Source organism: Tachyglossus aculeatus, chromosome 4 (genome assembly GCF_015852505.1).
Source record: "Tachyglossus aculeatus isolate mTacAcu1 chromosome 4, mTacAcu1.pri, whole genome shotgun sequence".
In the NCBI taxonomy this organism is placed as follows: Eukaryota; Metazoa; Chordata; class Mammalia; order Monotremata; family Tachyglossidae; genus Tachyglossus; species Tachyglossus aculeatus.
The window spans coordinates 66902347-66915900 of NC_052069.1; the positions used below are offsets into that span (position 1 = coordinate 66902347).

The 13554-nt window shown below is 46.6% G+C and overlaps 1 protein-coding gene across 3 annotated transcripts in view; it reads left to right on the plus strand.

Annotated features, from left to right (window-relative positions):
• The window catches only part of ENPP2 (ectonucleotide pyrophosphatase/phosphodiesterase 2), a 188687-nt gene that overhangs the window by 74136 nt on the left and 100997 nt on the right, over nt 1-13554 (plus strand). For all 3 annotated transcript variants that reach the window (XM_038745051.1, XM_038745050.1, XM_038745052.1), the window contains exons 4-6: nt 1377-1502; nt 9601-9661; nt 12388-12485. In XM_038745051.1, the coding sequence (XP_038600979.1) occupies nt 1377-1502; nt 9601-9661; nt 12388-12485 (285 nt within the window). The remainder of the gene's footprint in view (nt 1-1376; nt 1503-9600; nt 9662-12387; nt 12486-13554) is intronic.

A 13554-nucleotide genomic window follows, 5' to 3' on the forward strand; every position in this document is an offset into this window, starting at 1 on the left:
ACAGTCTTCCCTGGGAATGCCCTATCCCCAGTCCAGCCCCCAGATGCACGGACCTGATAATAATAATAATGTTATTTGCTAAGCGCTTACTATATGCCAGGCACTGTATTGAGTGCTGGGGTGAATACAAGCAAATTTGTTTGGACACAGTCCCTATCCCACATGGGGCTCAGAGTCTCACCCCCCATTTTACAGATGAAGATACTAGGCACAGAGAAGTGAAGTGATTTCCCAAGGTCACACAGCAGATAGGTGGCAGAGCCAGGATTAGGATCCATGACCTTCTGACTCCCAGGCCTGTGCTCTAGCCACTAGGGTCATGCCGCTTCTCACCACACACTCACTTTGTCACCTGCCCCTGATGGCAAGGGGCTTCTGAGGTTTGGTAAACCCTCCCCACACCCTCCCGCCCTACCTCTCCCCTCAGCCTTCTGTCAGTTCCTCTCCCCAGATTTCCTTACTCTGTTCTAATTAGAAAGAATTCCTTAGGCCTTAAATCCCTCAGGTAATCGGGCTGCGGCTCTAAGCCAACACAAGTTGCAGCAACCAAGTGAAACGATGGGAGATCTTGGTTCCTCCTCAAAATGTCTGGCGTGTCCTTGGAGGCATGGAGCCTCTGTCCCTCGTCTGTCTGCTGGCCACGTCCTTCCCCTGGCCTGGAATGCCCTCCCTCCACATATCCACCAAACTAGCTTTCTTCCTCCCATCAAAGCCCTACTGAGAGCTCACCTCCTCCAGGAGGCCTTCCCAGACTGAGCCCCTCCTTTTCCCTCTCCTCCACCCCTCCCCATCTTGGTTCCTCCTCAAAATGTCTGGCGTGTCCTTGGAGGCCCATGAAGCCTCTGTCCCTCATCTGCCTGATGACCCACGTCCTTCCTTTGGCCTGGAATTCCCTCCCTCCACACAATCGCCAAACTAGCTCTCTTCCTCCCTTCAAAGCCCTACTGAGAGCTCACCTCCTCCAGGAGGCCTTCCCACCCTGAGCCCCTTTTTCCTCTCCTCCTCCCCTCCCCATCACCCTTCCCTCCCTCTGCCCTACCCTCTTCCCCTCCCCACAGCACTTGTATATATTTGTACCTATTTATTACTTTATTTATTTTACTTGTACATATTTACTACTCTATTTTATTAATGATGTGCATATAGCTATTATTCTATTTATTCTGACAGTTTTGCCACCTGTCTATTTGTTTTGCTTTGTTGTCTGTCTCCCCCTTCTAGACAGTGAGCCCCTTATTGGGTAGGGACCGTCTATATGTTGTTGACTTGTACTTCCCAAGTGCTTAGTCCAGTGCTCTGCACACAGTAAGCGCTCAATAAATACGATTGAATGAATGAGTGAATGTATATTCATTGCTTTATTGTGGCTATTTCAGCCCGGGGCTGGGAGTGCACTAAAGACAGATGCGGCGAAGCAAGAAATGAAGAGAACGCGTGCCACTGCTCTGAGGACTGCCTAGCCAGGGGGGACTGCTGTACCAACTACCAAGTGGTCTGTAAAGGTACGTGCTCCCTCAAACCTTCTGCGCTGCTCCCCTAATGCGCCCACACTGCTCCCCCCGTCTCTCCACGATTCCCACACTGCTCCTTGACTCTTCCCCTCCTGAAGCAGCGTGGCCTAGTGGATAGAGCAAGGAACCGGGAGTCGGGAGGACCTGGGTTCTAATCCTGGTATGTGACCTTGACTTGTCTTGGGCAAGACACAATTGTGCTCCACCAATTGTCAGCTGTGTGACTTTGGGCAGGTCACTTAACTTCTCTGTGCCTCAGTTCCCTCATCTGTAAAATGAGGATTGAAACTGTGAGCCCCCTGTGGGACAACCCCATCATGTTGTGACCTCCCCAGCGCTTAGAACAGTGCTTTGCACATAGTAAGCGCTTAACAAATACGATTGTTATTATTATTCTCTGGGCCATCAGATAAACCTTTCTTGGCCACTCCTCGGTTGTCACAACCACTGCTGGCACAAGAGGTGGCAGAAATGGCAGTGAAAGGAGGAGGAGGAGCAGTGCAGGATGTAGTGGGGTGCTTTGCCTCTCCGTCCCTGTCACATGCCCCGTGCTCCACTCTCCCTTCCTCTTTCTCCCTTTTTCTTCCCTCTCCCTGCCTAATAATAATAGTAATAATGAAGGCATTTGTTAAGCACTTACTATGTGGAAAGCACGGTTCTAAGTGCTGGGGGGGATACAAGGTGTTCAGGTTGTCCCACGTGGGGTTCACAGTCTTAATCCCCATTTTCCAGATGAGGCAACTGAGGCCCAGAGAAGTGAAGTGACTTGCCCAAAGTCACACAGCTGACAAGTGGCAGAGCTGGGATTAGAACCCATGAACTCTGGGTCCCAAGCCCATGCCTAGATTGTAAACTCCTTGTGGGCAGGGAACATGTCTACCAACTCTGGTTATTTTTATGGTATTTGTTAAGCACATAGTAAGCACTTAACAAATGTCATAAAAATAAAGAGCTCCTACTAGGTTCCAGGGACTATGCTAAGCACTGGAATAATAATAATAATGATGGTATTTGTTAAGCACTTACTATGTGCCAAGCACTGTTCTGGGGAGGGGGATACAAGGTAATCAGGTTGTCTCACATGGGGCTCACAGTCTTAATCCCCATTTTACAGATGAGAGAACTGAGGCATAGAGAAGTGAAGTGACTTGCCCAAAGTCACACAGCTGACAAGTGGTGGAGCCGGGTTTAGAACCCATGACCTCTGACTCCCGAGCCTGTGCTTATTCCATTGAGCCACTCTGCTTCTCTAAGCAGCTACAAGTAGTAGCTACAAGCTGATCAGTTGGACACAGTCAATGTCCCACATGAGGCTTCAAAGTCTTAATCTCCATTTTACAGGTGAGGTAACTGAGGCATAGAAAGGTTAAATAACTTGCCTGAGGTCACACAGCAGACAAGTGACAGAGGTGGGATTAGAACCCAGGTCTTTCCGATTCCGAGGCCCAGGCACTACCCACTAGGCTAGCTGTTTCAACTTGGGTTCTAAACCTGGCTCCACCTCTTGTCTGCTGTGTGACCATGGGCAAGTCACATAACCTCTCTATGCCTCAGTTACCTCATCTGTAAAATGGGGATGGAGACTGTGAGCCCCACATTGGACAGGGACTGTGTCCAACCCGATTTGCTTGTATCCACCCCAGTGCCTGGCATATAATAAGCACTTAACAAATACCACAGTTATTTTAACTGTTGTATTGTAACAGCTTAGTACAAATGCTTAGTACAGTGCACTGCACACAGTAAGTGCTCAATAAGTACAACTGATGGACTGATTTTCTTCCCCAACTCACATACTGTATTGGTCAGTCTCTCTCTCTTTCTCTCTATCTCTCTCTCCTTTCCTCCCCCTGCCACTCTTGACCCATTTCATCTTTTGGCCCTCTGCCTGGCCTGCTAAGGAATCCAGATTTCTGGTGTCCTTGTGTGGGAGAGGATTGGAATTTTCAAGGCTGGGAAAACTGTGCTTTCAAGGGCTCGGGTATCTGTTCACTGAACCAAATCCTCTTGGTTCTGCCCCTTTCTGGGTGATCTTCTGGTGATCAGCGATCGATGAAGCAGCGTGGCTCAGTGGAAAGAGCAGGGGCTTTGGAGTCAGAGGTCATGGGTTCAAATCCCAGCTCCACCAATTGTCAGCTGTGTGACCTCCGGACTCCTGTTCGCTTTACTTTATCCTTCCTTCCTCCTTTCCCATCTTCTTCCCTCCTCCTTTCCCATCTCCTTCCCTCCTTTCCCATCTCCTTCCCTCCTTTCCCTTCTCCTTCCCTTCTCCTTTCCTCCTCCTTCCCATCTCCTTTCCTCCTCCTTTCCCATCTCTTTTAGACTGTGAGCCCACTGTTGGGTAGGGACTGTCTCTATACGTTGCCAACTTGTACTTCCCAAGCACTTAGTACAGTGCTCTGCACACAGTAAATGCTCAATAAATACGATTGATGAAGTCACTTAACTTCGCTGTGCCTCAGTTACCTCATCTGGAAAATGGGGACAGAGACTGTGAGCCCCACGTGGGACAACCTGATGACCTTGTATCCTCCCCAGCGCTTGGGAGAGTACAATATAATAACAGATACATTCCTGCCCACAGTGAGCTCTTTCATTCAGTTGTATTTACTGAACACTTACTGGGTGCAAAGCATTGTCATTTCATTTCTCTGTGCCTCAGTTACCTCATCTGTAAAATGGGGATTAGGACCGTGAACCCCTTGTGGGAAGTGGGCTGTGTCCAACAAGATCATCAGGTATCTACCTTAGCACTGTATCTATCTCAGCAATTAGTACAGTTTCTGGCACAGAATAAACGCTTGACAAATATTTTAAAAAAACAGTCTATGGGACAGCTTCTGGGTGCAGAATTCTGTATTGCAGAAGCGGCGTGGCTCAGTGGAAAGAGCACGGGCTTTGGAGTCAGAGTTCACGGGTTCAAATCCCAGCTTCGCCAATTGTCAGCCGTGTGACTTTGGGCAAGTCACTTAACTTCTCTGGGCCTCAGTTACCTCATCTGTAAAATGGGGATGAAGACTGTGAGCCCCCCGTGGGATAACCTGATCATCTTGTAACCTCCCCAATGCTTAGAGCAGTGCTTTGCACATAGTAAGTGCTTAATAAATGCCATCATCTTTATTATTATTACTGGGCCCCTACTGAAAGCACAACACTGCAATGGGAAACTACTTTTCGCAGAACACTGTATGGAGGACTGACTAGAAGCAGCGCACTTTCCAGCACTTAGTACAGTGCCTGGCACATAGTGAGTGCTTAACAAATGCCATCATCATTATTATTGTTATTATTATTCTGGGTACCTACTGAGTGTAGAATGCTATAGTGGGTACTTCAGCAAGAGCAATGAAAGCTCCCTCCATGAGCTCACAATATAATGGGAGAGACAAGCCGCCACATTCTATGAAACAACATAACCCTGGCTGTTGTTTTATAGAGGCAGCTGAGCAGACCCTAGTCTCCTGGAAATGATTACAGTGTCTCAGAAGTTAGAATGACAGTTAGGATGACAATAGTACCGCTCTAGACCGTGAGCTCTTTGTGGGCAGGGAACATGCCTGTTTGTTGTTGTACTGTACTCTCCCAAGCGCTTAGTGCGGTGCTTTGCACACAGTAAGTGCTCAATAAATATGATTGAATGAATGACCCTAAACTTTGGTTCTCAATTTGGGCTCCATTTCACTTTTCTTTTTCTTATTTTTGGAGTGCAGGCTGATATCTGGTAAACGCTTGCTATGTATTACACACTGTACTTGGTATAATATAATCAGGTCAGACACAGTTCCTGTCCCACAGAGGGCTCACAGTCTCCTTTCTGCTCTGGAGGCAGTGGGTTAAATGTCGAAACTATGCCCCTTCAAATGTTTTTTTTTTTTTTTTAATCATTTTTCAGGGTACATAATTCTCCTTACCCAGAGACAAGGCCAGTTTTTTTCTGGCACTGGTTGGTTTTATCGGAGCAATTGCTTCCAGGCACTCACCGGTCACACACAATTTCCTTCCTTCCTTCATTCATTCAATCATATTTATTGAGCGCTTACTATGTGCAGAGCACTGTACTAAGCACTTGGGAAATTCAAGTTGGAAGCATATAGAGATGGTCCTTACCCAACAACTGGCTCAGACACACGATCTTTTCGTTGGCCTCAGAAAATTGGGATGGGACCAGTGCAGCTTTGGATACATTTTTATTTTCTGCCTGTACACAGGATTCTGCTCCTTGAGCACCTCCTTTGCCCCACCAAGCTGGGGGTTTCCCGGGAGGAGACCCTTCACCCCTCTGGTTGGCTCTGTTCTCTGCAGGGAGGGTTGGGGGGTTAGACAGAAATGTGATTTCTTCTGATTAGAGCCCTTCAACACCGTGCCCAACTCTCAGAATTGGACTGCTCTTCCACAGCCACTGCAAGAGAGCTCAGGGTATTTGAGCCGTGCCCAGGCAGAGCCAGGTCCCGGGTTTTGTGGCCGGGTGGCATCTCCAGCAACAGCTGGTAGGGGCCGTGGGCCAGTGGAGTCTGCTGAAGAAGCTGGGAAAATCCCCCACCCCAGCTGCCGCTTCTCACAACTCTCAAGTGTCCAGACTCTGTGGCAGCTAGTCTGGAAACCACCATGGGACAGGAGGGGACTCACTATAGCAGAGCTCTCGATTTCTAGGACTTGTCTATCTTTGGGCAATTCCACTTTGCCCATGAGTTATATTTCAAAATTACTTTTTAAATGAACATTTAGAGCTTGTGGATTGCAAAATGGGAGCCAGATCCTGGATCTGTGGCTTTTCGGACCCCAATTTAGCAGAATTTACCATGTTATTTCTCCTCATGTGTCTGTCTTCAGCTCTCCCCACCTCCCCGACTTTTCCTTTCAGATGGCAAGGCCCCTGTGGATGATGAAGGGGTCTAGCAAGGGGCTGGGAGTCAGAAGGAGTTGGGTTCTAATCCCGACTCTTCCATTTGTCTGCTGTGTGACCTTGGGCAAGTCACTTCACTTCTCCATGCCTCAGTTACCTCCTCTGTAAAATGGGGACTAAGATAGTAATTGTGGTATTTAAGTGCTTACTATGTGTCAGGCAGTGTACTAGGCGCTGGGTGGGATACAAGCAAAGCAGTTTGGAAACAGCCCTTCCCCACATGGGGCTCACAGTCTTAATCCCCATTTTACAGATGAGGAAACTGTGGCACAGAGAAGTGAAACAATTTACCCAAAGTCACACAGCAGCCATGTGATGGACCTGGGATTAGAACCCGTTACCTTCTGACTCCTAGTCCCTTGCTTTATCCACTACGTTGTGGGACAGGGATTGTGTCTAACACAATTTGTTTGCATCTACCCCAACACTTAGTACAGTACCTGATGTATAGTAAGTGCTTAACAAAGACCACAATTATTATTATTATTATTCAAAGTCCAAATAACTTTCTCCATTGCTTAGAACAAGCCCTTGCACCCAATCAGCCCACAGCAAATGCAATATATCACATAATAAGTAACGATAATAATAATAATGAAGGTGTTTATTAAGCACTTACTATGTGCAAAGCACTGTTCTAAGCACTGGGGAGGTTACAAGGTGATCAGGTTGTCCCACGGGGGGCTCACAGTCTTCATCCCCATTTTACAGATGAGGTAACTGAGGCCCAGAGAAGTTAAGTGACTTGCCCAAAGTCACACAGCTGACAATTGGAGTAGCGGGGATTTGAACCCATGACCTCTGATTCCAAAGCCCGGGCTCTTTCCGCTGAGCCACGATGCCAATTATGCCAAATAATTGTGATAAACAGTGCTCAGGCACAAGACAATCAGGTTGGACACAGTCCTTGTCCCACAAGAGGATCACGGTCTAAGAGGGAGGGAAAGCAAGTATCTTATCCCATTTTAAGTGCCTTGCCCAATCAATCAATCAATCAATCAATCATATTTATTGAGCGCTTACTATGTGCAGAGCACTGTACTAAGCGCTTGGGAAGTACAAATTGGCATCACATAGAGACAGTCCCTACCCAACAGTGGGCTCACAGTCTAAAAGGGGGAGACAGAGAACAGAACCAAACATACCAACAAAATAAAATAAGTAGTATAGAAATGTACAAGTAAAATAAATAAATAAATAAATAGAGTAATAAATATGTACAACCATATATACATATATACAGGTGCTGTGGGGAAGGGAAGGAGGTAAGACGGGGGGATGGAGAGGGGGACGAGGGGGAGAGGAAAGAAGGGGCTCAGTCTGGGAAGGCCTCCTGGAGGAGGTGAGCTCTCAGCAGGGCCTTGAAGGGAGGAAGAGAGCTAGCTTGGTCACATAGCTAGCTAGCTAGCCCAAGGTCACATAGCAGGCAAGTGGTAAAAATAATAATTATTATTATTATAATAATATAATAATTATTATATTATTATTATGCTATTAATAATTATGCTATATTATGCTATGCATAATAATTATTATTATGCTATTTGTTAACATATGATATTTGTTAAGTGCTTACTATGTGCAAGGCATTGTTCTAAGCTCTGGTGTAGGTACAATATAATCGGTTTGGACTAAGTCCCTCTCCCACATAGGGTTCACAGTCTTGATCCCCATTTTACAGATGAGAGAACTGAGGCAAAGGGAAGTTAAGTGACTTGCCCAACGTCATACAGCAGATAAGTGGCAGGGCTGGGATTAGAACCCAGGTCCTTCTGACTCCCAGGCCCGCGCTGTATCTACTATCTCGTTCACCCCTCACATCCAATCCATCACCAAAACCTGCCAGGCTCACCTCCGCAACATTGCCAAGATCCGCCCTTTCCTCTCCATCCAAACCGCTACCCTGCTCATTCAATCTCTCATCCTATCCCGACTGGATTACTGCATCAGCCTCCTCTCCGATCTCCCATCCTCCTTTCTCTCCCCACTTCAATCCATACTTCACGCCGCGGCCCAGATCGTCTCTGTGCAGAAACGCTCTGGGCATGTTACTCCCCTCCACAAAAATCTCCAGTGGCTACCAATCAACCTACACATCAGGCAAAAACTCCTCACCCTGGGCTTCAAGGCTGTCCATCACCTCGCCCCCTCCTACCTCACCTCCCTTCTCTCCTTCTCCAGCCCACCCCGCACCCTCCGCTCCTCTGCCACTAATCTCCTCACCGGGCCTCGTTCTCGCCTGTCCCGTGGTTGACCCCTGGCCCCCATCATCCCCCCGGCCTGGAATGCCCTCCCTCCCCACATCCGCCAAGCTAGCTCTCTTCCTCCCTTCAAAGCTCTGCTGAAAGCTCACCTCCTCCAGGACGCCTTCCCAAACTGAGCCCCCTCCTTCCTCTCCCCCTCCTCCCACTCCCCATCCCCCCGCCTTACCTCCTTCTCCTCCCCACAGCACCTGTATATATGTATATATGTCTGTACGTATTTATTACTCTATTTATTTGTACATATTTATTCTATTTATTTTATTTTGTTAATATGTTTTGTTTTGTTCTCTGTCTCCCCCTTCTAGACTGTGAGCGGGCTGTTGGGTAGGGACCATCTCTGTATGTTGCCAACTTGTACTTCCCAAGTGCTTAGTACAGTGCTCTGCACACAGAAAGCGCTCAATAAATATGATTGAATGAATGAATGAATATAGGCCATTTGGCTTCTCCTGCTTATGTGTTATATGCTGGGAAAATCATAATATAATAATAATAATAATTATGGCATTTGTTAAGTGCTTACTATGTGCCAAGCACAGTTCTAAGCACTGGGGTAGATACAAGGTAATCAGGTTGTCCCTCGTGGTGCTCACAGTCTTAATCCCCATTTTCCAGATGAATAAAATAAGCAAATCACACTCAGTCCTACCTACATGGGGCTCACGGTCTAACCAGGAGGGAGAACAGGTATTGAATTCCCATCTTACAGAGTCAGAGTCTGAGGCCCGTAAACGTGAAGTTACTTGCCCAAGGTTTCCCACAGAAAGGAAGTGGTGGAGCTGGGATTAGAATCCAGGTCTCCTAACTCCCAGGACCAGACTCTTTCCACTGGGACACGCTGCTGGCTGCTTGTATGGAACAATAATACAATGGTAGCGTTGATTATCACACTCACTCCAGCATTAAACGTTTCCCTTTGTAGGAGAATCTCACTGGGTGGATGATGACTGTGAGGAAATCAAGACTCCAGAATGCCCTGCAGGGTAAGTGCACATTATGGACAGTTTGAAACCATCCAATAAGACACTTTGCCAATGGGACCGGCAGAACCTTTAGAAAATCCAGACTGGAAATAGTAGCAATACTAAATGTGATACTTATAAAATGCTTACTATGGGTCAACGACTGTACTGAGCACTGGGGGAGATACGACACAATTAATCCCCATTTTACAGATGAGGTAACCGAGGCAGAGAGAAGTGAAGTGACTTTCCCAAAGTCACACAGTAGACAGTTTTGTGGAGCTGGGATTAGAACCCAGGTCCTTTTGAATTCCAGGCCCGGGCTATGTCCAACAGGTCATGCTGCGTCTCTAAATAATAGCATTTATTAAGTGCTCACTGTGTGCAGAGCATGCACTAGGACATGGCCAAATTCTCCTCTCACAGGAAGCTCACACCCTAAATTTCTAAAAAACCCTCAGTATTTTAAATTATCTCAAAGAAATCCTGGTGGTTAATAATAATAATAATAATAATGGTATTTGTTGAGTGCTTACTATGTGCCAGCCACTCTACTAAGCACTGGGGTGGATATAAGCAAATAGGGTTGGACACAGTCCTTGTCCCATGGGGGACTCACAGTCTCAATCCCCATTTTATAGATGAGGTAACTGAGGCATAATAATAATAATAATGATGGCATTTGTTAAGCGTTTACCATGTGCACTGGGGAGGTTACAAGGTGATCATGTTGTCCCACGGGGGGCTCACAGTCTTAATCCCCATTTTACAGTTGAGATAACTGAGGCAGAGAGAAGTTAAGTGACTTGCCCAAGGTCACACAGCTGACAATTGACAGAGCCGGGATTTGAACCCATGACCCTTGACTCCCAAGCCTGGGCTGTTTCCACTGAGCCACGCTGCTTCCCAAGGTCACACAGCAGACAAGTTCTCGAGCTGAGTTTAGAAATCATGACCTTCTAACTCCCAGGCTGGTGGTCTATCCACTACGCCATGCAGCTTCCTAGTTTACAGTGGGCAGGAACTTTCAGAGGTATCGGACATGTGCCCTACAGCGGGCAGGGTACTGTACTGGGCAACTATAATAATAAAAATAATAATAATGATGGCATTTATTAAGCACTTACTATGTGCAAAGCACTGTTCTAAGTGCTGGAGAGGTTACAAGGTGATCAGGTTGTCCCACAGGGGACTCACAGTCTTATTCCCCATTTTACAGATGAAGTAACTGAGGCCCAGAGAAGTTAAGTGACTTGCCCAAAGTCACACAGCTGAGAACTGGTGGAGCCAGGATTTGAACCCCTGACCTCTGACTCCAAAGCCCGGGCTCTTTCCACTGAGCCACGCTGCTTCTTCTATACTGGGCAGAGTGCTTATAATGGGCAGAGCCCTACACTTGTTGCAGTACTGAGTACAGAGAAGTGTGTTCTTTTTCTTCTTCTTCTTATATTTATTTATTGAGCGCTTACTGCGTTAAGCACTGGCTCTACAGAGGGAGGTACTCCATGTTTGCGAGCATGCACCAGAAGTCCCCTTGCCTGCCCCGAGGGAGTTTACCATCCAATTCATTCATTCAATAGTATTTATAGTATATATGCTGCCAACTTGTACTTCCCAAGCGCTTAGTACAGTGCTCTACACACAGTAAGCGCTCAATAAATACAATTGAATGAATGAATGAATTTATTTAGCTCATCCAATGTGGAAGATGCACAGGCATAGGTCATATGCGAACAAAGGAAATGAGAGAAAGAACGTAGTTACAACTGGTTAAAAAAGGAGCAAAAATGAATGAAGAAATGGAATATAGAGATTCACGTTTAAATGCTAAATGTGCCTAATGGGAAGACATGGCTTTCCCTTTGCCGCTGTGTCCCCCCATCTGTGAAATGGAATGGCAGTAATTTGAATGTTTGAAAATTGCTTTAAATTCTTTAAATTAAAAAAAAAAAACTGTACCAATACAAAGCATGTTACACTGTAAAATCCTTCCCCTTCGACTTGCCTGAGTTTGAATGTGGAAGTCTTTAGGATCCCGAAAGCAAACACTTTAGCCCACAGATAGAGTTTTCCTCTTTGTCCTGTTTTAATCAACTAATCAATCATGTTTACTGAGCGCTTACTGTGTGTCGAGAACTGCACTGAGGGCTTGGGAGAGTGCAATGTAACAGAGTTGGTAGACACATTCCCTGCCCACAGTGAGTTTTAGACATTCTTAAATCATTTTACACCTTGGAAATGCTCCTAAATGCTCCCCAAAACCTTGTTTCCTGTGCCTGGAAGTTAGCTGTGTGAGAAAGAGTGGCTTACACTCTGGTCAGTGTTCCTTAGAATGGTTCACTCCTCTTTCTTAAAGGGAAGCAGCATGGTCTAATAGAAAGAGCCCAGGCCTTGGTGTCAAAGGACCTAGATTTTAATCCTCATTTTGCTATTTGCCTGCTGTGTCTCCTTGGACAAGTCATTTAACTTTTCTGTGCCTAAGTTTCCTCGTGCATAAAATCGGGATTCAATAACTTTGCTCCCTCCCCTTTAGACCAGAAACTCCATATGGGGCAGGCAGGGATGGTGTGTGACAATTATTTTGTCTCTACCCGAGTTTTTAGTGCAGTGCTTAACACATAGTAAGTGCTTAACAAAGACTGCCATTATTAATTGATCACAGTTCTGGGGTCTCTCTGGGGCCTAACGCCATGTCGACTACTGAAACTCTTTCTCTAAAATGGAGCATGTCGATGTGCTTGTTCCAGTTTCGTCCGTCCGCCTTTGATCATCTTCTCTGTGGACGGCTTCCGGGCATCTTATATGAAGAAAGGGAGCAAGGTGATGCCCAACATTGAAAAGCTAAGTAAGTGACGTGGACATTTCATCTTATGTCGTCCCTGGAAGTCACCCACCCTCATGTGCCCAGCACAAGCAAGCCTTCCGTGAGTCCTTTCCAACACACCAGCTGACTCTAGTTCCTATATGTTGCATAAACCCATCCTCAACCCTTGTTTATTCAGTCGTACATTCAATTCCTCATTTTGCCAATATTCTTATATCTGTAAGCTCTGGTGGGCAGAGGGTATGTCATTTTTCTCTGTTGTACTTTCCCAAGTGCTTAAAGTGTGACTTGTGCTCGGTGAGTGCTCAGCAAATCCCATTACTATTACTACGATAACCTCGGGCTGGCCAGAAGATTTTACTTCTAGAGTAAAATCTGTCTTACGTAGGGTGGCCACTGGGTTAGTTTTTTTAAAGGGCTTCCTGTGTCTTCCTGGTTTCCAGAAGACCTATCCCCTGCCCGATACTGAGACAGAACCGGAGGCTTTTATAACCGTTTTTAAACTCTAGGTACCAAGCCTCCCTCCGTCGTGGGCTCCCTGCCCAGCTCTCTGGCTCTGATGTGGCACAAAGAATCAGTCAATCAATCAACGGTATTTATTGAGCACTTACTATGTGCAGAGCACTGTACTAAGTGGTTGGAAGAGTTCAATTCTACAGTGTTAGCTGACGTCTGTCCAGACCTGGGAAGCGGGTGAGGGTGGCAGGCTTTGGAGAGAGCAGGGATTGGGAACCTTCAGAAACACGGTCTACGGTCTACCGAACTCGTTGCCACAGAATGACGGCCTGACCATCCTTCAGTGACTCAGTGTTCCTGATGAAGCACACGTGACATCTCACAAGTTCCCTCGTCCAGAGTTTGGGAGGTCCATCAATGGCCTCGTTCAGTCAATCTGCCCACATACAGCACCTGGCTATCTTGACCATTTCTCATTCGTTCATTCAGTCATATTTATTGAGCACTTACTCTGTGCAGAGCACTGGATTAAGAGCTTGGGAGAGCACAATATTAACACAATTAGCAGACTCGTTCCCTGCCCACAACGAGCTTACAGTCTAGAGGAACCCAGAAGACCACGGGGATGATCCGG